This window comes from Sylvia atricapilla, chromosome 1 (genome assembly GCF_009819655.1).
Source record: "Sylvia atricapilla isolate bSylAtr1 chromosome 1, bSylAtr1.pri, whole genome shotgun sequence".
NCBI classification, from domain to species: domain Eukaryota; kingdom Metazoa; phylum Chordata; class Aves; order Passeriformes; family Sylviidae; genus Sylvia; species Sylvia atricapilla.
The window spans coordinates 71,600,762-71,623,452 of NC_089140.1; the positions used below are offsets into that span (position 1 = coordinate 71,600,762).

The 22,691-nt window shown below is 37.0% G+C and overlaps 1 protein-coding gene and 1 long non-coding RNA gene across 2 annotated transcripts in view; both read right to left on the reverse strand.

Moving 5' to 3' along the window:
* The window catches only part of LOC136365611 (uncharacterized), a 671,431-nt gene that overhangs the window by 413,733 nt on the left and 235,007 nt on the right, over window positions 1-22,691 (reverse strand). The gene's annotated exons all lie outside the window — the stretch shown is intronic.
* The window catches only part of LOC136365605 (cadherin-6), a 104,236-nt gene that overhangs the window by 4,269 nt on the left and 77,276 nt on the right, over window positions 1-22,691 (reverse strand). Inside the window, exons 3-11 of the mRNA XM_066326210.1 lie at window positions 21,500-21,794; window positions 19,949-20,068; window positions 17,831-17,998; window positions 16,103-16,290; window positions 14,380-14,633; window positions 8,502-8,638; window positions 3,910-4,031; window positions 3,002-3,119; window positions 2,663-2,914 (exon numbers count right to left, since the gene is read on the reverse strand). Of these exons, the coding sequence (XP_066182307.1) occupies window positions 2,663-2,914; window positions 3,002-3,119; window positions 3,910-4,031; window positions 8,502-8,638; window positions 14,380-14,633; window positions 16,103-16,290; window positions 17,831-17,998; window positions 19,949-20,068; window positions 21,500-21,794 (1,654 nt within the window). The remainder of the gene's footprint in view (window positions 1-2,662; window positions 2,915-3,001; window positions 3,120-3,909; window positions 4,032-8,501; window positions 8,639-14,379; window positions 14,634-16,102; window positions 16,291-17,830; window positions 17,999-19,948; window positions 20,069-21,499; window positions 21,795-22,691) is intronic.

Consider the following 22,691-nt stretch of genomic DNA (forward strand, 5'->3'; position numbering starts at 1 on the left):
CTGTGCAAATTCCAAGGAAGGACACATTTTGCTGTCTTTACTGTTTTTTCATAGCAAAGCAAAGCAGAAATGCCTAAACTCATTGATGTGAGATGATAAGGTGGATCATAATGATCCTTCATGTCAGCTTTGCTTCTAAAATGGCATGTGAGTCAAGCACAGTAACTGTTAAAGAACTTTTTTTTCAGTCCTTTCCTCAGTTGTAACCTTTTAAGGTCAACATCAAGGACTAAGGGTGTCCCCAACCCAAAGCTTTTTTTCATTGAACCATATAATTCTTAGTTTCCTTTGAAAGACAAATTCTGGTGGGTTTTTTCTTTTGGTGGTGCAGGGGTGTTTTTTGTTTTGGTTTGGTTTTTTGTTTGTTTTGGGGTTTTGTTCGTTTGTTTGTTTGATTTGGTGGGTTGGTTTTTTTAATAATGAGTTCCGCTGCAGGATTGCTTAGAGCAAAATACTGTCTCTAGGTGTGCCTGAACATCTTGTAGATTGACTATGGAAGGTCACCAAAAAGACAGGATAAAGTAGGAAACTGCTGTGTCTTACCACAGGAATACTGTGAATAAGGGAAAACATCTGTCAACATGAGTTGAAAGGAAATGGATAGTGAAGCTGAAGGATTAGGGAAGGTGCTTCAGATTGCATTAGGATTCCACCTAATAATGATGATTTACTTATGGTATCACAGAAGGATCCTAGTTTGAGTGATGCTTCTTTGTGCTGCTGTGGAAAAAATGCACTTAGAGACCATTGTCTTCCTCAAGAGCAAAAAGCTTTGGCACTGTGTGGAAGGACTGGTGAAAGGTGTGTATGAAAGAAGAGAGATAGCTGGAGAACATTTTTGAGAACTTGAAATACGCAATGTCAATTTGGAATGGGCTTCTGGAACAGTGACTGGTAGAATAGTCTGAGAAAGCATAAGAATGCCTAATTTTACATTAAAGAGTTTCTGAAGTATCTCATTACAAAAACAGTGTTACACAGAACATGCAAGGATGAGACTTTGATAAATACATCACATCGGATAATGTGGATTTTACTGCTTTTTGCTGAACTTGCAGGAAAAAGACCCCATCATAAGCTAGATGTTGAAGTACATCACCTTTATTTGCATGTGTGTGTTCAGCAGTATCTGAAATCTCCTGATAAGATGCTAAACTTACTCAAACTGCATATAAACCTAGCAATTTACGGGCACTTTTTGTTGCTGCCAAACTTTGAGTTGTGGTTCAGGTCTGACCTGAGTATTGTTTTTCACTCAGTAGTGGTTGCACATTCAAACCCTGCAACCAACCTGAAAATAGAAAATTATATAGCTGAGTTAATTGAAAATCTGCTTATGGTGCATGGTGGCATAGGCAGTAATTGACATAAAGTGCTGCTTAGCACACAGAATCAATTATTTTCGATTGACATAAAACAGGAAATCGTTTAATGTCAGATTGATATTAATGAGCACAGTTGTACTAACGAGTGCAAGACGACCTGCAGCATTACATTACTTTTTCTGGTAAGGAACTTAATACAAAGTGAGCTCAGCCCTGGGGGGCAATGATACCATGTTTTGAAAAATGAATTTAATGGTGAATTAAAGATCAGATTGTTATTGTGGGAATCTTTTCTGCAAATGGAACAGAGCCTATTTGAACAAGCCATGACTATAATGTTAGAATCTGAGAACCACAACCTCATTTTCAACTCATTACTGGAGAGGGAAATTTTGTTAAAAGTAAAGATCAGGATGACTCTGCAGTGGTGATAAGCATGTCCAAGGAACATAATAGTATGGTAAAAAGAAGTAGAATCATGAAGGAAACATTTTCTCCCCTTCCTGACCCTAGTGCTGTAAAATTGGTCTGACTTCCTTCTTTCCTCCTAACATCCTAATAACATCTCCCAGAGAACAGCCTGTTTTGTGTTGTACAGTTGTCCCCAGATGACCAGGTACAGATAATGGCCAAATGACCAACTACCTTTGTTTGCAGTACAAGAGGGGTGGAACCTGACAGGTATGTGAGAAATGTTGCAAACTTTCTATATATTTTTGTATGTATTAAAAAATTTGACCACCTGTAAGTGCTGTAGCCAGAGTTCTGCACGTCCTCCACACTCAGGATCCAGTCTCTTTCTAATCACAGGTGGCTGAAATGGAGGACCATGCAGCCTTTGAGAGAGTCCCTCAGTATCATTCAGCATCTTTTTCCAACAGAAAAACAGCACTGAGACTTGTTTCTCCTCAGCTTAGAAATGAGAAGTTAATTCTTCAAAACTAAGTTATCTGTGATCAACAGAAAGGGGTAGACACCTGCAGAGGGTCATGAGTGATGTGTCTGGTCCTCCTCAGATGCCAATAGAGATGGGATGGGATGGGATGGGATGGGATGGGATGGGATGAAAGTCTCTCTACAGGTGTCTCTTTCCATTGACCAGAGTGTGGAGCCCAGCCGTCTCCTCTTCCTCATATATCACTAACTTCTTAGATAACTAAGGTTGGATTGGTTGTGCCCTATACACCCTATAGTAGCCCTCAGAGGAGGAAATACAATAATAAATAGACAGGATAAGACAATGGTGTCTTTACTTTGCCTTTGTCCTAGTCTTGGAATAACAATTGTAGCAATGCACAATAACCATGAAAGGAACAAAATGTCCTTGAGCTACTTACCAAGTAATATAATGATGCAGAGAAGAATGGCAATGAGAGCCCCAGTGCTAAGACCAGTAGGATGAATCAAGGCTTCTGCATTACAGGACAGCATCTTTCCTCGATGGTCACAAGCACACACTCGAATAGTCACCGTTTCAGTGCTGCTCTGGATAGGGTAATCATTGTCTGATATTACCACTGGCAAGAAGTAGGTACTTGTTTCATGCCGGTTATATCTGGTTTTTCGAGTGAAAATCCCTGCTGTGTTGTCTGGAAACACAAAGCATGCATTAAATCTTCATCTGAAGAGTGAAAGCAAGGATAAGATAATAAAGAAAAATCCTCCCAGAAATTCACCTCTGTTGTCCTGTAGTGTAAAGTTTGAGCTGCTGGCTGCCTCGGGAGCTAAGGAGAATGAAAACTGATGTCCGTTGTAAGAGTCATCTTTATCAACAGCACTTAATGTTTGTATCAGCTGAAACAATAAGAACAAAATTATCTCCTAAGTCAGTGAACTTTATATTTATTTATGTACTCTAAAAAAACTGTAAAAGCAATCTTTTGTATTATTTTTTCTTCTGCCTCAAGGCTAATGATGTTGCTATGGTGAGCTTAAGAAAAGTCATCCTCTGATGCTGTTTAGGGTCACCATACTATTATATCCTATATCATCAGGGAGTGACATAGTGAATTTGAAAGTTGGCAGGAAAATCATGTTGATTTCACCAGAAGGCTTAGGTTAATGTCACTGTAGATGAGTAGAAAACCTTTGTATGTGACAAGGAATGGAGACACAAGGTGAGAAAGTCCAAGCTGAATTTCTGTTTATCTACTGAAATCTCATGCCACTGAAATTGTTTGGCTGAATCTTCCAAATCACCTACAACTTTGAACTACTGCACAATAGGAATGGTAGACTGAGACTTATCTAGCAGGATATAGTTGTATCACAGACAGGACCTGTAACATTCACAGACATGAAATTGTTTTTGAAGGAGACAGTGAAGGTCCTTGAATAAAGCAAAGGATGTGAGAATGAAAATGAATCAGGGGTAACAAGGTGCAGTACAGAAAATAACATTCAAAAACATACCATCACGTCAGCTGGAAGAATACTGAGCGAAATCAGATACTGTTCAGGCACTGTTTAATTTTGCAATTAAGTTTGATGCAATGCAAAGTACACTGCTTGATGAGGTAATGCAAGAGTAGCAGCGAAACCCATTTAATTTGGAATATTTTCTTAGTACGAGCAGACAACACACCTGTTCTGCCTTTGCGTTTTCACAGACGAAGGTCTCGTAAAACATGGCAAACTCTGGGGCGTTGTCATTTACATCCAAAACCTTAATGAACACTGGGACACGGCTGCTTTGTTTTGGGTTGTCTGAAATGACAAAACCAGAATGGAGATTTTATTTTAGCCTCGTTACTGACTCAGTGCCGTGGAAGAAAAGGAGAGAATTGGAGGCCCATTGCCTTAATTTTTCTTGCTCTGAGCATTTTACTTACTTTCTGTTGATTTCTGGGGAATGTTTTATGGGATGAATGTAGTATCATTGCTCTAACTCTGTGTAAACTATCGAGTTAAGATGGAGTAGGAGTTCAGAATTTACAAATCCCTTTGATCATTCCAAGTATGATTATTACTGTATGTGTGATATATGTAAATATAATACTGGAATTAAATTAAATCTATTTATTAGCCTGACTGTTTGGTGACAGTGAAGTATCTAGAACATATTCCCTTCCTTAGCTCTCTGACAACAAAAGGATGAGATTGAGTGGGTTTTTTCTTCTCCACTTGTTAAGTATAATACTCTGCGCCCTACAAATCTTGTGGCACAGCTCCTCAAGCTACCATGATTAGCATTATTTTATAAAATAGTAACTGCAGCTGTGATTACAGATCACAACCTGTTGTGAATTGTTTTGTCTTATGTTCTAGAGTAATTACTGAAGTGTATCAGCTGAAAAACATAAACCCTATATAGAATCTGCAGATTCCCCCTATGAAAACAATCTTTTTTCCCTATAAGGACTGCATAGTGCCAAGAGATTGAAATTGACCAAGATATTCCGAGAACAGAATAATAATGAAAATACCGTCATCTTTCAGGATAAAAAAAAAAAAAAAAAAACACAAAAAAACAAACCATCTAGAAGTACATCATACTGTATAGACCAGTCCTTTTCCTGTTGGGAGAAGCTTTAATCAAAATGATACACAGAATAAGAAAAGAAGTGGCAGTAACCTTGCCTAGAGCCATGCATGGTGAAATAGGCAAGATTCTGAGGCAAAAATCACACCATAACAACCACTAACTCCTAAAATATTCAAGATCTGGTCCCAGGGAAATCCATCATCGCTAATTGAAAGAAACCCAAGAGACACTGCCATGGATCCTTTGTGCCCCATATCACACAATATCCACCTAGGAGTATGTGGGTATGTGAAATGTGAGAGAGAGAAATCTGAGGGAAAGAGTGTGATTGAGATAAGTTTCATCTAAAATAAATACCTTTCCCTCTCCTACATGAGGGCTCACACTGAATTTTCCTATGTTGATTTCCTACCCACGTAAATATGCTTTATAAATGCACTTTAACTTATCATTCATATGAAAAAATAGTGCAATAAAATATAGCAGATCTAAGACTCTATATTCTTCTACAAGCATTCATTATAGTAGCTTGTTGGTTTTATTATTATATTTATTCATTATAGTAGCTTCTATTTATTCATTGTAGTAGCTTGTTGACTTTAATAAAAGTCCTATTAATGTGTTTATCATCCTTTTAGAAATGTGAAAATGCCTTCTCCAAAATTGGCACTGCTTATTTGTATTACAGAGCTCAGTCATTTGGACAAAATATTGTGCTTTAAGGCTCCACAGTCCCATTGAAGTTAATATGATTCCATCAGGCATAAACCTCTTTCTAATATCAGCCATTGGGCTAAATTCATTCGATGTATAAAATAACAGTTTATGTATAATATGGACTAGGCTGAATTCTTTGCTAAAATACATCAATAAAGGAGTTGAATTTTTATAACAGTCAGAAATCAAAGGCATTCATTTGAAGTCACAGGACTATTGGCAAGACTATTTTGCAGGGCATACTTTTCTAACAAATACATTCAAATATACTGGCAAACATGTTTCTTCTCCTCTGAAGAAGGAGAATTGTTTTCTCTCCTGCTTTTTTAAACCTAAGCCTACATATTTTCATTTTACCCCTAGGTGCTTAAGGTTCTCAAAATTTAAAATCATACTGTAATAAACAGAAGCTTCATATAAACTCTAGGCTCTATGAACATATGCCTCTTCTCTGATTTAATGGAAATTAATATACATCTTCAAGTATTTTTTTTTTTTTATATTTTGTGTGATCATCTTTCAAATTATTTGTGCAAATTAATTCATGTAGGTTCATTTGTTTGCATTAGCCTTTAATTACCTCTGGGCTCCATCTCCATAGACTCAACAAACTGCTTAAATCTATTTCTCTGTACAGGGATATGTTTTCTGCTGAGCCAGCAGCAAAACTGTTAAAGTGTTGTGGTTTTGGTTTTTTTTTTTTTTTTTTCCCCAGAATTCATCCTCCAAGTCCTGCCAATGTTTCACTTACCCATAAGTGTTAAGCAACAAATATTTAAAAACACTCTGGGAATTGTCTTTGGTCAATCAGCTGTAATTCTGCAGCTGTGGCTCACTAGACCTGTGTCCTGTGTTTTAATGCCAGTTTGCTGTCTGGCTGTGGCAGATGTACTGACCCGGTGTTTCACCAACTATTTATGTGCAGCACTCACACCGTGATTGATTCTCTGGGCTGCTGAGCAATTGCAGCTCATACTGGTGAAAAAGTAGAACATTTAGAACTGGAGCAATCTACATTTACTGACAATTCTAGACAAAGGCAAAACAACTTGTTTTTTTGTGTTTGTTTGTTTGTTTTTTTATTTTACTGTAAAACAAAATCAAGAGCAGTCATCACTGAAAGATATTTCTCTTTATGACTTTATAATTCTTTTTTTCCCTATATCAAAGGGAGCACCCACCCATTTGAAGGCATATCCTACCTGTAACCTGACTGGATATTTTTTTTTTAGATTACTTCACTGAAATATTCTTGGAGCTTGATGCAATAATGTCACCTAGAGTAATAAGTGATTCTATGGAATTTGGTGGGATGGGGCTTTAAGTAGCCTTGCTAAAATTTTCTGTGTTTGCCAGGAACAATAAGCAATGGTACTTTCCAGTCAAACCTCTTGAGACTAAAATTAGTGAAGTGTCCTGGACCAGAGGAGTACATTTCAACCAAAAAAATTGCCTTTGGAAGACATTTACCCTAGTTATTCTAAATTTACTAAAGCACACCCTCAGAAGCAGTTTGTTGCATTCTGAAAGGATTCAGACTAAAGAGTAATGGTAATTAAGACAGAAGCCTTTGTCAGACACAAGAGGTTGAGAGGGTTTGGTGCAGTAGAAGGTCTGTGCTTAGGGGAGGAAGCAAGAAACCAAATGAGTACTTCCTATAGATGCTAAGCTGATTTTTGGACAGTTTTCTATATTGCATATTATTTCAGCCCAGCTGGGGTCAATGCAAGTGTTCTTGCTATTGTCATGATAAATCTTCTTCCTATTCTTTCCTTTTTAGGAATTTATTTTCCCTTCTGCTCTACCCAGGAGCTGCTTTATAGTGTACAATTTTTGATCCTAGAACCTGTCTTCAGGAACTTAATAGAAACACATGACTAACATTCAGTGTTTGGTGTGCTGAAATCCCATACTTAGCATTAAAATGTGCAAACTTTCATGAAAACTATTAATGTCCTGTCATCCCTATAGGCTCAGGCCCGATACTCCTTCATAATAACCCCATTTGCCTGCCTCACTAGCTTTATTTTGCATTGACTTTCAGCTTTAAAGAAGACTTACACAATAAAGAAAGATGAAGCAAGTAATCTCAAGCCTTTTACACTCTTCTCACTGTTAGGCAGGTTATTGAGCCATATACAAATACAAAAAAAGGAAGAAGAGCTTACATGGTCTCAGAAAAATCAAAAGCTTTTTAGCCTCTGAGTTGCAGAGGGACATTGTGACAGTCACAGAACTGGTGTTTATATTAAACTTATCTGCCATTCCACCATAAAAATAGGCACTGTGGCTCTGGAAAAGCAAATAGAATTGCACTCTCTGATATTGGAGCATGTGATCTACTTACGGATAATGCATTTAAACAAAGTGGATTGTTTATCAATGCCAACTCAAACACATGTCCTTATCTTAGACCCTTGGCATTTCGACTTCTAAAATCAGTATGCCTAGTATTATCACAAAATTACTACTTTGGAACAGTCCTAAACTAAGTGACAGTGATTTGTAGCTGTGGCTTGTAATTTCAAAGGAGGCACACAAAGTAAAAAATGGAGATGCATAAAACTGACTAAGATCTGAACACCCAGCTCAGCCCAGGTACTTTAGCTTTATTTGCAAACATCCAGTCTGAATGAGACTGAATTCAGCCAAGGAATGCAGTTTGGCTTTAAACCATGTTTTGCTGCATGCCAGTTTCAGAATTCAACAGCCATGTTCAAAATTTAAAGTGGCTATAACAGATCAGAGAACACAGAACTGTCACCTTTTCTCTCTGCTAAGTTAGCTCTTCATGAACTGTGTCCCTAACAAACACAAAACTGCAGATGACCTCTCGCAAGAGTTACTGCTTCTTCATTAGTATTGAGTGGGCTATCCATAAACCTGACATGCGCCCAGCTGCGCTTTCCACACACTCAGCTAGATGGCTAAATTCATTACATCAGGGACAGGCGTCGTATTTAGGTTTAACTTACTGATCTCCGCTGCTATTACTGTAATGTTGTGCCACAGCAGAGTTTCTCGGTCAAGGGGTTTTGAAGTGAATATCGAACCATTTCCTGAATTGATGTTGAATACTCTGTCCATATCAGTGTGACGATCTACAGAGTACCTGCAAATATGGAGACAGGGGTTAGAGGAATGCTTTCTTTTTAATTTCTACATTCTGAAACCATTTTCTAAGACTAGACATCAAACAGCTAGTAAATGGGGTTTCCTTTTGTTTTCAGCACAGGCTTCAGAGTCTTTATGTATTCACACAAAGAGCTAGTTCTGAGCTGCTGGATAATGACACATTGGAGGTTTGATTTAGAAGGTGGAGTATTGTCACTGAATAAATGAATTGCTGCGGAATTTACATACCTCTGAGAATCATCAAAGCTTTGTTTTTAGTGAAAAATGTGAAGTCTGTGTCCTGAAAGATATGAAGTTTATTTAAAGGCTGAGTTGGCTTTTTCTTTATAAAACCTTTTTTTTAAATGGTTTGATAGCTCAACTGTTTCAAATAATTTCTGATACAAAATTTGACAGGTGGGGTGCATTTGTACCTTTCCCTTCCTGGCATTTAAAAAGGTTGCCCACCCAAACCAAGCCAGCACGGAACAGAGATTCATTATTCCACGGCACATATCACACACAGGTTTGTTGTAACTCATTAAAACTAACATTCTCAGCCCTGCTTGATGGTATCTGTATGTGAAAAGGAATACTAACAAGCTCTGGATGAGCTCAGAGTCTAAATACAGATTCAAATTTTCAATCTGATCTTTTGCTTTTTCAGCTGAACTAAATCCAAGTGTAAAAGTAGAACTCTCCAATTCCCGGGAGAGAGTGCTATCATCTTGATCCAAACGCTGTGACTTGGTTTCATCTCTCCTGAAGGGAAAATTCTTGCATAAATTATGGAGGTTTTTGACAGAAATATGTCTCTGATGTTGCCAAAGCAAGAATGCAATTGCATTATTGTGCTCTTGTTTCAAGCCCCACTGTGTGCTTATGTATAATGCAGGGCAGATCCTTAGGAAGCCCAATGTGGCTCCTTGCAGGCCACATTGATGGAGACAAGGCAGCTACTGCTGTCCCTCGTGTCCAGACAAGGGTAAAGTTAACAGTTGAACTGGTAAGCAGTCAGATGAAAACTGGGCCAGGAGAATGACTGGCAGAGTTTACTGCCACCACAAATTTCAGGGGAATGCAGAGGCTGAAGAAAAATTTCTCTTCCCTGCTCTGTCCTAGAAGCAACTGCAAGACATGTCCTCTATTCTGCACAGATTTCCTAGTGCCTATGCAGTGTCTCTTATATTCTGATACAGACCTTGAATGAAAGAAGGAAGGAATAGAAGAAACTAGTGGAAATGTGGTTCTGCCAAAATTTTAAAATTAATTAACTTGCTATTTATCTTGTAACTGACATTTTTTTCTTCTTTGCAAATAAAAAAGTGGGATATAATATCTACAGCAATTGCTTATTAGGTCATTCCAAAATAAGAATTTAAGCGTAGCCAACCTTTTCAAACAAAACAATGTCAAGCGTTAATTATTTGCACTAAACCGTTTTTCTTTCTTCATGGTTAATTCCTAGGGAAGGACTCAAATGACATTCAAAGGTATTAGCACAAAATGCTAGCGTATTTTGGTAGCACTTGCATGGTGCTTTTCTAATTCTTCAGGAGTTCAGATTTAATTTTCATTCATTGCTGTCACTTCACTGACAGTACAGCAATTTTGGCTGCAGGAAGTCAGCTGTGGTGTCACTAACTTAGTTCCTTTATGCATCATGGTGACGTTAACATCAGCTTGAAAAGTGCTGCTTTGTCCAAACCTAAACAGCATGTGTAAAATTGTTGACTTGGCTGAAATTCTTAATGGGAATAAGTTTATACAAACTGGTCTGACTCTTTTACATTTTGACAAAGTAAGCATTTGATATGATAAACATTTCATTTTAGCTTTCATTCATTCAAGCTTTTATATGGTATTATGTTGGTATCTCGTGATATCAATTATTTTCAGATATTCTGTAGTTCATTTCCACACATTTCAGCTGAAATGCTTTGGTATTCCCATTTTGCAGTTAAATCTAGATTCTGTATTCTTCTTTGAAATGAAATATCAGGATTTTCTATAGATTAGCTGTTCAACTAACTGTAATATTATGTTTCAGACTCTTATTCAGCAAGACATTTAAATAAGCAACTAGCTTTAGGCATGAGCTGCCTAATCATTGGGGTTTTTTTCTTCAATTTTACTTTCACTTCAGCTTCATATTTTCAATGTACTTCAAATATCTTACTGTCTTAGCACATTTTAATGTCTTGGTGTATTGCAATCACTATTTTTTTTTTTTAAGATTTCCCAAATTCAATCTGTGGTACAGTATCTGGAAGAAAAAAATAAAAAGGTTCTGAACTTTTTCTAATATTTCCAGGGCTGTAACATTAAGGGCTTCTTCTTCATTATATTAAGGATTTTAAAGTACAAGTATTTGTAAAGCAATATGTATATTCAGCCATTTGTAAAGCAGAAACTCAAACTTATAAAAATAAAACCAGCAGAGACAGTTTCTTAATGGAATGTTAATTTTATTTCTTCATATCCCAAAGAAAATACATACAAGGTCAGTGCATTTAAAGTATATTCCAATTATACCATTAAATCTGGTCTAGAAGGATGATTTTAATAAGCTAGGCTGTCACTTCTGTTTCTCAGTTTGCATAATCCAGTCTCTTTTGATCAAGGATTTTTAATTATGTTGAATTGGTGCTGATTCTGACTTCTGGATCACAACGTAGTAAGAATTAAGTAGACAACATCAAACTAATTTTTACATTTATTTAATGAAATTATGGGTTTGTATTTGTCAGGCTTCAGGACTTCATCTCTTTCAGGCTCTGAGGAATTGACAAGCTATAAAGTTAAAAAGTATCTATGTGGACTCTAATCTCTCCTTGTATATAACAGGAAGAAGGGAAAGGTAAATGGGAGAATCTAACACATGCAAATATGTTCTCAGTAAAGCACACAAACAAAATTTAGCCTTACATTTGTTTGCAGATCATTTTCATCTGGGGTACTTTAGTAAATCAAATCACAGCAGGGAGACAGTTCCAGTGACTGATGAACTTCATTATGCCTCTGAGGAGTTACTATAGCAAAAAAAACTCAGCTAGGAATTTCAAAATATCTGATGTACAATACAGCAGTGCCAGTTTCAGCATTGTCTTTTTATCAGTATGCAGAGGGTTCATGTTATTTCTGTGTAGACCAAACACAAGTAGAATGCAAAACTTTATTTTATAACACCTCTGGACTGCAAAGTGCTACTCGTGAGCATCTCAATGTTACTACACTTGGACACCTATTCAAATATAGCCAACCATGTATTGGTGTATTTTTGTATTTTCTCAATGTCATATCAGAACAAAATATATTTAGAAGACTTAGACTGCTGCAATTTAGCTCTACCGATACACAGATCACAAATGGCTATGCAGCCTTACAAACAGGACAGATATCCACTTCAGGTTTCGCTATTGCTTCATTGTCTTCTGCTGCTCAGCAGCTTGCTGTCTAATGTAACCACGAGACAGGAAGATTTGTGGGTCAGGAAGGGATGTGTGTGTGAATTTTTCATAATGCATTTTCATAATGATATTGTGAAGGTTTCCTTTAATGGAAGATCAAAGGGGCTTTCATCTAACAGAGTTAGGGCTCAGTTTGTTTAAGAAGAGAAATCTTCACTTGAGTAGAGGAGAAAATAGAAGGTTTTCATTGTAATATCAAGTGTCTAAAGATTTTATTTTTAACCGTCAAGAAAAATTGACAAGCAAGTGACAAGTCATATATATAGTCTAATTGCATCTTCCCTGAACCACAGAGTGAAAATTGGATTTAGCATCTCTATTGCATGATAGAAAAAAAAAATTACCCTGTCAAAAAGATGGAGACTCAACCCATGCCCCTAAATTCTAGCAGATACCCAAGATATTAGCACCATAAAATTACATTTATTGCAAGTTAGCATCTCTCAGGCTACTGCTCTCTGCTGATTTCCTTTCCCTCTTACTGATTTTCATGTTTTTTTCTTGCTATGTTTATTTCTATTACTCCAATCTCATTCTGATTTTTATTTTTCTTCTCCTTGCACTTGGCTGTTGCAAGCTATTAAGGTAAAAAGTAGACAAGCTTTCTGCTGCACTGCATCAGGTTTGACACTTCTACTAAATTTTGCTCAATAACTATCTGATCCTAAAATATGCAAAGTACTTATATGGAATTAAAGAACTGCCCTTTGAAAGTTAGATAAGTTTTAGCACACACATTCAATTAATAGCAAAGAGCCGGTAGGCAGTACTCAACAATGAACAGCACAGTCCCTATCCACTGTAAATCACTTATAATTAGGAGCTGGTGCTGGTGTGAAATGCAAATGGTTGTAGTTATCACCACAGGGAAGGAGGGAAGCAGTCCCCTTACTCTCCAGTGCCATTAGATATAAAAAAAAGCAGGTTCCTATGAAGACTGCAAGGGGCCTGGGTGTCACCCCAATCAATTCTTCATCTTCATGCTAGCATGCCCGTGTCCATGAAAATGTGCTACAAAAGGTGTTCATTCTGTCTTGGGGCTTCACCAAAGTCAGCAAAACATTATGCTGCTCTTTAAGTGACTATGCTCTGCTCAGAGTGCCAGAGAATTGCTGCATGTCATGAAACAAGTTTAAGAAAGCTTTAATTAAAGTTAGAAGGCTTAGTCTTGAACAAGAATTCATGTGTAGGGTACACCATGCAAACTGAAAATAGTTTCTGCCAGAAACATTTTCGATTTAGCTTGTTCATCTAGGAAATTAAATTTATAATATTTACTGGTCTCAGAAGATGAGCTAAGAGCTTAAAACTTACTCATTACTGTAAGAAATCTTGATGAAAGATAATTGTTTGCAGAATTGTAAAGTATTGATGGACTAGATTTTTATTAAACCTGCACTGTTCTATTTTGATCAAAGGCTACTATTGAATTTCCAAGGTACCCAACTCAGAAACCTGCTGAAAATTGACCTGGATTTAATATTGCTGCACTTTTCAATTTCTTCTCTTGCTGCCTTGTCAGTAGCAATGAACTTTAATTAAAGAATACAACTATTTAAAATATTTTAATACTTTATCCAGTATGACTTAAATACTCCAGTATGCACAGAAACAATACACAATTTACAAAACAAGAAGACTTAGGTATAGCTACTCCAACCTTAACATTTCCTCCACCTCCTCTAAGAACAGTTTATTGATTCATGGCAGGTTTAATTTATGAAGCTCATGAGACTGATTATTATCTTACAAGCCTTGCACTGATACAGGTGAGATCAGAGCCTGGGTGTGCACATGAGCTGATTCTGAGGCATTTCTATTTGTGATTTAGAAAATATGAATGTGGCCTCTGTTAAGCAGGTCTGGACAGAAGATAGAAGAAGAAAAGGCTACTGAATCACCTCCCTGTCATACAGCTAAAAGGATGCACTGTGCTGCACTGGAAAATGTTAAAGGTGGAAGGAAAACACTAAGATTTTCTTAACAGTCTTCTTGCAGTACATTTTTTCATGGTAGAAATAAGCACATACATTAGTTACTAAAGAGATTAGGATATAATTCAAGATGCAAAGGCCATGCAAACACATTCACAGACACCTAAATATGCTCAAGCTTGAGAGGTCATTTACCATGTACAATACTCCATATTCAAGCATGCCCTACAATTCACATTGTTACAAGTGAGGATTTTTTTGCATGTGCTGACATGATAAAAGCAAATTCAAAGCTGTAAGAAATTTACAGGCTAGCTGAAGTAGTATATGCTTACTTGACAGGGTTCTTGGCAGCATCTGGATCCTGAGCAGTTACCGTTCCTATTACACTGTTTAATGGAACATCTTCTTTCACTTCCATTATGTATGCTGGTCTGCTGAACATGGGAGGTTCATCTACGTCCTCCACCTGAATTCTGACTGTAGCTGAGTCCTTGAATGGCCCCAAGTACAGGAATCGAGGGTCCACATGAGTATTGGTAGCTTCCACTTTGAGAATATACAAGTTTTTACTTTCGAAATCCAATGCCTGGGAAGGGGAAATAAATAAATAAATAAATAAATAAATAAATAAATAAATAAATAAAGTCGGTGGGGACTGCTGCGATTCCCAGCCAGATAAGCAGGATGAATGCTGGGAAGTCATGGAGCAGCCTGTGCTAGATAACAGGAGCCTGAACTAGAATTTAAATGGCAACAGAAAGGAGAAAGGGCTCTATGCAAAGATAATACATTAGGAAGAAAACCACTTTTTCATGAAATTCTATGCCTGAAACTCCTGAATACCAAGCAGTTTTCTCATATAGACTTAACTCTTCTAGTCTGTTATTCTGTCGTTTTTTGGCATTTTGATGATGTCTTGTCTATTTCTTGCACACAAGCACTACACACTAAAGGAGGGGAAATTTTCTAGATGTTGCTTGTTTAGATACTGGCATTCCATAACTGAAATGGATGAAACACTGTGGCATGTAGAATCTGGATTTCCAGGACCATCCACAAAGCCAAAATGATTTTATGACAGGCTATGACTATAGCACACACTGTTAAAACTATGAAGAAACAGCATTTAGGGAGTCTTTGTTAGTACTTGGAGAAATATGGGGACAGAGTAGTCACCCCGTTTTTCCATTACATTGTAGAAAATTCACAGCTTCTGTCAGCAATAGACAGAAATACAAACGGAGTTAGACTGATATCATAATCAGACCCTGGAAGGCATCTCCTAAAAAACAAGTAATGACAGGTGTCGTACTGATATCAACAACCAAGTGCATGTTCGGAAAATCTACACAATGTCTATCTAGTGATGACTGAACTTGAATTGATGAAGGATGATATCTGTAACCTTATCAAGTTTGCCTGATAACCCACTGTAAACAATATTTCTCAAACCTTTTCTGACAACCAATGTGCAACACAGTAGATGATGTCCACTGTGATCTGGCAAGGCACTGATTTTTTTTTAAAGCAAAAGCATGCTGATAGATAATTTAAATTTTTACAAAATGTAAGTCAAAAGAAATTTGTCTATGTAGTTAAATATAATATAATTGCAGAATCAGCATCCTCTTATAATGAAAAATAGACAATATGATACTCATTGTTTTTGTGGTCTTAACACAGTATCTTCTTCTAAGTGAGCAAAACCTGCATGCATCATAGGGAGAAAATCACAGTTGGATGGTGGAGCTTCCTTTTGTGTTTCTGTGAGTATATTCAGGCTATAGAATTTTTTCTCAGTTGCACCCCACTCCTTAGGTAATTTACCCTCTCATGTCCTGCAAAGTTTTGTGTATTGGTTTAGCAAAGGAGGTATAAGAGGAAGGATACCAATTTCTTGCATAAAAGAAACTTTACAAATGTAGAGATTCCCGAAAGATGGAATTCAAATTAACAAAACATACATGTTGCACTAAAAATGAAAACCAAATATGTGCTAGACAAAGGTATGACTGGTGTTTCAGAGGCTGGGATTAAGTGTGTTAAGATGTGTACCTTTTTCACAGTTATAATTCCTTCCTGTGTGTCCTTGTCTGTGGTAATTCCAAACATGTCATATCCGTCCCCCTCAGTGATGCTGTATTCAATCTCTGCATTTTCATCCACGTCAGCATCATTAGCTTTTATCCTGCCAACCGGGGAGTCGAGCGGCGTGGACTCAGGAGCTCTGAACTGGTAGGTGCCTACAGCGGGCAGGGAGGGAAATCTGGTTAATCAGTCTTTGGACACCAAAGTCCAAAGTGTTTTGGACACCATCTCGCATTCCACTGTCCATGCTGAGTGTGTGTAGGTGAGTTAGTGAGTCGCTGGGTCTACAGGCCCTCCTGGGGCAAAAGCCTTCAGCTTCTGCATTGCCTTTGTGCGGGTAAAAGTTACTCACTTTTCCATCTGTTTTCTCATACACAGGATGAGCATTTTGCTTTGCTACAAGCAAAGTAACTGTAGCAACAGATGTCCCTTTCTGGATGTTCTCATAGTCTCTGCTGGCTGTATCAGAAATGTGTATGAAAAATGTCTTGAGGCCAAAGGAGAAATATTAAAAGTTGTTAGAAGCTAGCACAGCTTAATAACACTAAAGCTGAATCCTGCTCAAATACCTATTAAAAATATACTACATTGAATTTTTGTCAGAAAAACCCCTCTGCTTTTGGAGTGTTGGCATTACGAAGCTGTATCTTTGGCTTTTACATTGAAGACACTTATGTCCAGAGATGTATAATTAACTCATTGGGTGCAAAGTGTTATATTTCTTCTTAAGTTGCTCTAATTTAAATGGAAACTCTTTGCCCACAGCAAAGAACAGACTTTGAACCTAAATGACAAGTTGCTTCCAATAACTTTCCCAGTGACTTAACTGCCAAAGCTCACTGATTTGTCTGATAGTATCTGCAATTATTTTCTGTAACAGCTGCTCTTGACTTTGACACACACTGACACTGTGATACACACACACCATACAGAGAACAGTGGTTAGACAAAGTGAAAAAGGAAAAAGCAAATAGAAAGAAGGAAGTAAAGAGAGAGGGAAAGAGAAGAGGATGAAAGCTGAACCACTTTAAATCCCTTATGGCAATGAATGGCCATTAATAGAAATTACTTTCTAAGAGAGCTTGCACAAGTGATATCCATAAGCATCACACAGATATCTACCTAATTATCTGAGACAGGAGGAGTAGACAGGCAGAAAAACCTGATGTAGTTATGTATATGCTTTTGTTTCTGTATGCACAGAATATAGGAAAGTTTGTAGTAGCAAATGCTACCTGTTTATAAATACTCTGTTTCCACAGAATCGCTCTTGGGGTATTTTTGCATACTTAAATAAATTTGTTTCACAACTTTCATATATTAGATTACAACAGATACCTTAAAATGCATTTAATCATGAAGTCTGAAAAAATAATAGTGAGCAAGAAATACCGATTACATTGATCAGTTATTTAATAGGTAGGAAAAATAGAAGTTATTTCTGCACATTAATTCACCTCTCAGACTGTCAACTGCAATTGGAGTAAAAATATTAAATATTCATTTCTTAGTTATGGCAATTAACCTTGGCATGATGATATTGCTTAGTTTGTGTTCTCTTTTGCTTTCCTAAAGGAAGTTTGATACTCAGTAAATTCACAATAGAAGAAACAGAATCTAAGGTGAACAAAAAACAAAACAAGAACCATTTTTGTCCATTTTAGTGTTAAAACACAGAACATAAATATTCCATACTCTGGGGGAAGCGAGGTGGATTGTCGTTTACGTCAGTCAACGTGATGTTCACGGTGGTGGTTCCTGATAATCCGCCCATCTGGCCTCCCATGTCCTTTGCCTGGATCACCACTTGGTATTGCTCCCTATTTTCACGGTCCATGTTCAGTAAAGCAGTTTTAATAATGCCTGTAAACATGAAAATTAAAGACTGGAGAGTTCACAGGTAGTGACTTTGATGGAAATTCTTATAAAAAGAACAAAACAATCTCTGTGTAGTAAGTAAACTTTGCCCAGTACAAATATTTACTGTTATGAGATGGTTCATTAAATTACAGACTTGTTCTGTCACATCTCAGGCTCCTGCCTATGTGACATACACAGTATAAGTGGTATCCACAGAAAGATGTTCTACTTATTTGTGAGCCATGTTATTTTATGCAACTATTTACCCTCTTTCAGTTCCATGCTAAAATCTCTCACTGAACTGGAAAAAGGCTGTTTGCTCATTATTTTGACAGATGTGGTATAAAAAAACCCAAAAAATCCCCAAAGAAAAGCTAACTTCAGCAAGACACCATTAAGGAGTGAAGCAACATTACATAGAAGAAGAGAAATTAATTAATAAAATTATGAGCATCCAAACATGCCTGAGTATAGAGTATATATACTTCTATTTATACATTGACTGAAATGATTTGACAGTTACTTCCTTCTTCAAAGGCACAAATACGAGTTATAAGACCAACTACTACTGAAATTCAATTGTTCAGATTTACCATGAAGCAAATGTTTGCATTCTTACTGGGTCTCTCAAGGTAAGAACTGGCTCCTTTGTAGGCAAAAGGGGTGAAATTCAAGTACTGAAATCCATGACAAAATTCACAATGGCTTTGAAGGAGACATGTTTCACTCTAGGAGTCCTACAATTGATTTCCATGGCAGGAAGATCAAGACTGAGGTTTACTTAGTTTCCCATCCCCCACACAAACCTCTCGATAGAAGTCTGTTACTAGTGAACTCCAAGCTACTTTATCCTTATTATAACTCTAGAAGAGCCCAACAGTGCTACCCAAGTCAGAAAGAGTGCATCAGTGCAAAAATCCTGGTTTCTGTTATCTAATACCTTATGCTTGAAGTGAAGCTCGCTTTGATCTGGGCTCTCCCTCTTCTCAGAATTGTGTACACCCTTTCAACTCAGGTTTCACTTTGAGACATATAGCCTCCCCTTCCTTTTCCCTGCTTTAGTCTCTCAGATTTATGTAAGAAACTATCCTAAACATGATGAATTGTCTGGGATAATCTCTTTCCTGTAAGGATACTGAGAAGAACCAATTTCCACTGAAGGAGTTTCTTGAGATGGTTTGTTTCTTTTTGGAAAAATTATTCAAAAAGCTTGGGGAGAGACTATCTGTGTATTCAGGTAGTCAACGTTACACCAGATTCAGTCAGACAGAATACGTATGTTGTAAATGCACAGGTTCTAAAGCTGTCTGTTAGTCAGACCATTAAAAATTCCAGTCACTGTGTATAATTTAAACATCTTCCAAAAACAGAACTCAGAACTTTGGGATTCTATTTGTGATCTTCTAGTTTAGCGCAACAGTCAATTTTACCTCTTCTATCATTACTCTTAATTAAGATTTCTTTCATAAAATTAGCATTAAAGTGATATGTTGCAGATGTACAGAAATTATAATTACTTTAAACAAGTTTTGAAGAAACAGACGGAGAAAAAAAACTCACCTGAACAAACCCTCAGTCTTAATTTAGCCATTATGAAGATCTATGAGATTAAGCACTTTTTTCCACACCCACCTGTTTCTTTCTTTCATCTAAAAGCCAAACTATTTGATTTAATTTAAGCATCCACTGCAGTCTCTGTACTCACTGCTTGTTAAAAATGATTGAAAACTGGTTCACATCCAGTACTAATTGTATTTATTAGACTTTGCTGGTAAGATTAAAATAATGTAGGTGTCGTGTTTACAGATGTATCAGTCTATTAAATTTGTCAGATTTTGCACTGAGTAAGATGTAATCTCTTCAAAGTTTTTTTAGTAATATAGCCTAGCTTGGCTTAGCGTGTCACTTTGAATTACAGACATTGTCACAGAATGACAGATAAGGTCCCCTGACCTGTCTCAGATTCGACAGAGAAATATGGTTGTCCCTGGAGAATGCTGTAGACAACTTTAGCACTGTTCCCATAGGTAGGATCATCGGCATCAGTTGCAGTGACTTGCACAACAAAGGTACCTGCAATGAAAAATTAAAGAAAACAAAAATTAATAGTTTGATGGTTTTTCTTTATGGCCAAGACAGTTTATGATGTAGAGGGAAAAAATAATTCATGTGGCAGGAAGTTAGAAATATTATTATTATTTGTAGAATTTTCTCTGTTCATGAAGGTCATAAACTCAAAATGATACCTGTCTTATTTTCAGCTCATTCAAACACAGTTATTGATTTGGTATGTGGATCCTTCAATGTGTTTCTCATGAAGGAAACAGAACTACACCCCTCTCCAGATATTGTAAGCACTCAGAATTTGAATCTTGGTCAAGAATATACTTTTGCAAATCTACTCATGCTTGTAAGCTATTTGATATAGGACTGTAAATATGGTTCTTCACATGTCTTCTAGAGAAAGAAATGGCTTTCAATCTTAGGCAAAGTGTTAAGAAACACAAAAAATTAGCTTAGATTTTGCATTTAAAACCATTTGTGAATAAAGTGTTCATATATTAAAATGAGAATATTAGGTTCTCACTTCACCAGATGAGTTTTCATCCATGTGACAAATCCCATGAATGAGGAGAGAGAGTATGCCCCAAAGTCTTTATTTTCATATTGCTTGAGCTTTATTTTAATCTCATTCTTGATCATGATTAATTAATGTCTCTCTCCCTGGACATTATTTCAAATTAGAAATGTGCTTCTTAGAATTCAACCATCCATTGCTCTCTGACAAAAAAATCAAAATAACCTCCTTAAGAATCAAAGAATCAAAACCTGTCAACTTCTCAGGGAAAGATCTCATCTTAAATCTCATCTTAAAATCATTTTCCAAAGAAGGGTTTTTTTTTTCTTGTCTTGATTGATTTTTATAGCTCAATATATTTCAAATCAATAGAAAGATTTCAGTGGACTTCAAGGGACTTTGGAGCTCCTTTCTTTTGCATGGAAAGAACAACAAAGGTCGTAGGAAGTTAATGGCATATCTCAGAACCAGTGGGTGACAGAAATGTTACAACCCCTTTCTGTACCTGCCCTTTTCCATCTTATTTACCTTCCTGAACTAAATAAGGGTTGCTGAACAGATCTAGGAATGGCATTGACACAGATGACCATGAAATACCACGTTGCTAACATGTATTAAACTCATATATCATGTAAAAGAGCTCAACTCACTTTCATGGACATTAAACCAGATGGTATTAACTTGCCTTTTCTTTGTGGTACAACAGAGGGGGCATCAGAATTTTCACCCAGCTGATACCTCTGATTCCAGCAAACTGTTGCCACTATTTTTCTGGATTTTTACATTTTTTTTAATATCTCAGATGCTTTTAGTCCAGACTCAAACAGCAGAGATCTCTATTCAGCACCTGTAAACTCTGGGCCCTTCAATAATCCACAGAAAGAAGCCAGACTAGACACTGAAACCAGTTATTAGTTAGCACCTACCAACATCTGACATTTCGGGAATGCTGGCATTGTAAACGTCCTTTGTAAACATTGGCTCATTGTCATTGATATCATGGATCTTAATGATGAACTCAGATTCTGGTTCCACTGGTCTTCCAGTCTTTCTGTTTATAGCCTGGGCACGGAGTATGTATACAGGTTTTTCTTCCCTGTCTAGTCTCTTTGTGGCCTGGATGTCACCAGTGTTTTCGTTGATAATGAAGAGGTCTCCTGCTCCATCTCCAGAAAGGATGTATTTAAGTGATCCATCTCCTTTATCCTGGTCTGAATGCAGCTGGTGTGGAGATGGAAATAAAAAAAAAAAAAAAATCAGAAAGGAAAGTGAATAAATAATTGGGACACAATTCTAGATACTTTAACTGATATCATGACATATGCTTTCCTATCAGCAAAACTCAGCCAGAAGGCTGTTCACTGCTTTTGGGAAATGATTTGATACTACAGTAGAAGGAGTGAATAGATAGAGTTGTGTCTTGATGTCAGAATTGAAATGGTCTGCAATATTATAAGAAATTGCCTGAGGAAAACCATGAACTGAAGCTGCAGACCACTTTCCCAAGCTAAATGTATATCAATCAAATCCAAACGCTGGTGGCTTAGGTGGAATCCCAGGAATACATAGGGCAATGATATCCTTCAGTGAAAAACCAGTGGGTTTGGGAATTGCAATAAGCAAAGAATTAAAAAGTCCCCAGTCAAGCCACTTTTGAGTCTAAATTCTGGGTGCTTGGCTCTTATGCTCCACAGACATTATGTAATATATCATATAGTACACAATAAAAGAATCCACCAAGTACATACAGAAACAGCAGATAAATACATGCATTCACAGATCTGGCAAACTAAGGGCAGAGGCAGGGAGGTATAAGAGACCATCGCAACATAGTTTCCTTATCCAAAGGGGTATGGACAAAGCTGAAATATGGCAGGGAAAGGGAAAGAAGAGAATGATGGTAATCAGCACACAAAGCATGAGCTGCCCAAGCCATCATCTTTTATTTCCCAGATGATTTCCACATCTCTTGGAATGCTGTTGAGTGACACAAAAGGTGTAACTGATTAAATCATACTCTTATGGGCATTCCTTAATAAAGCCTTATTTATTCCCCTGGCCTTAAAATCCAGGCTACTCAACTCATTTTACTGTCATGTTAGAGAAAATAAAAATAAA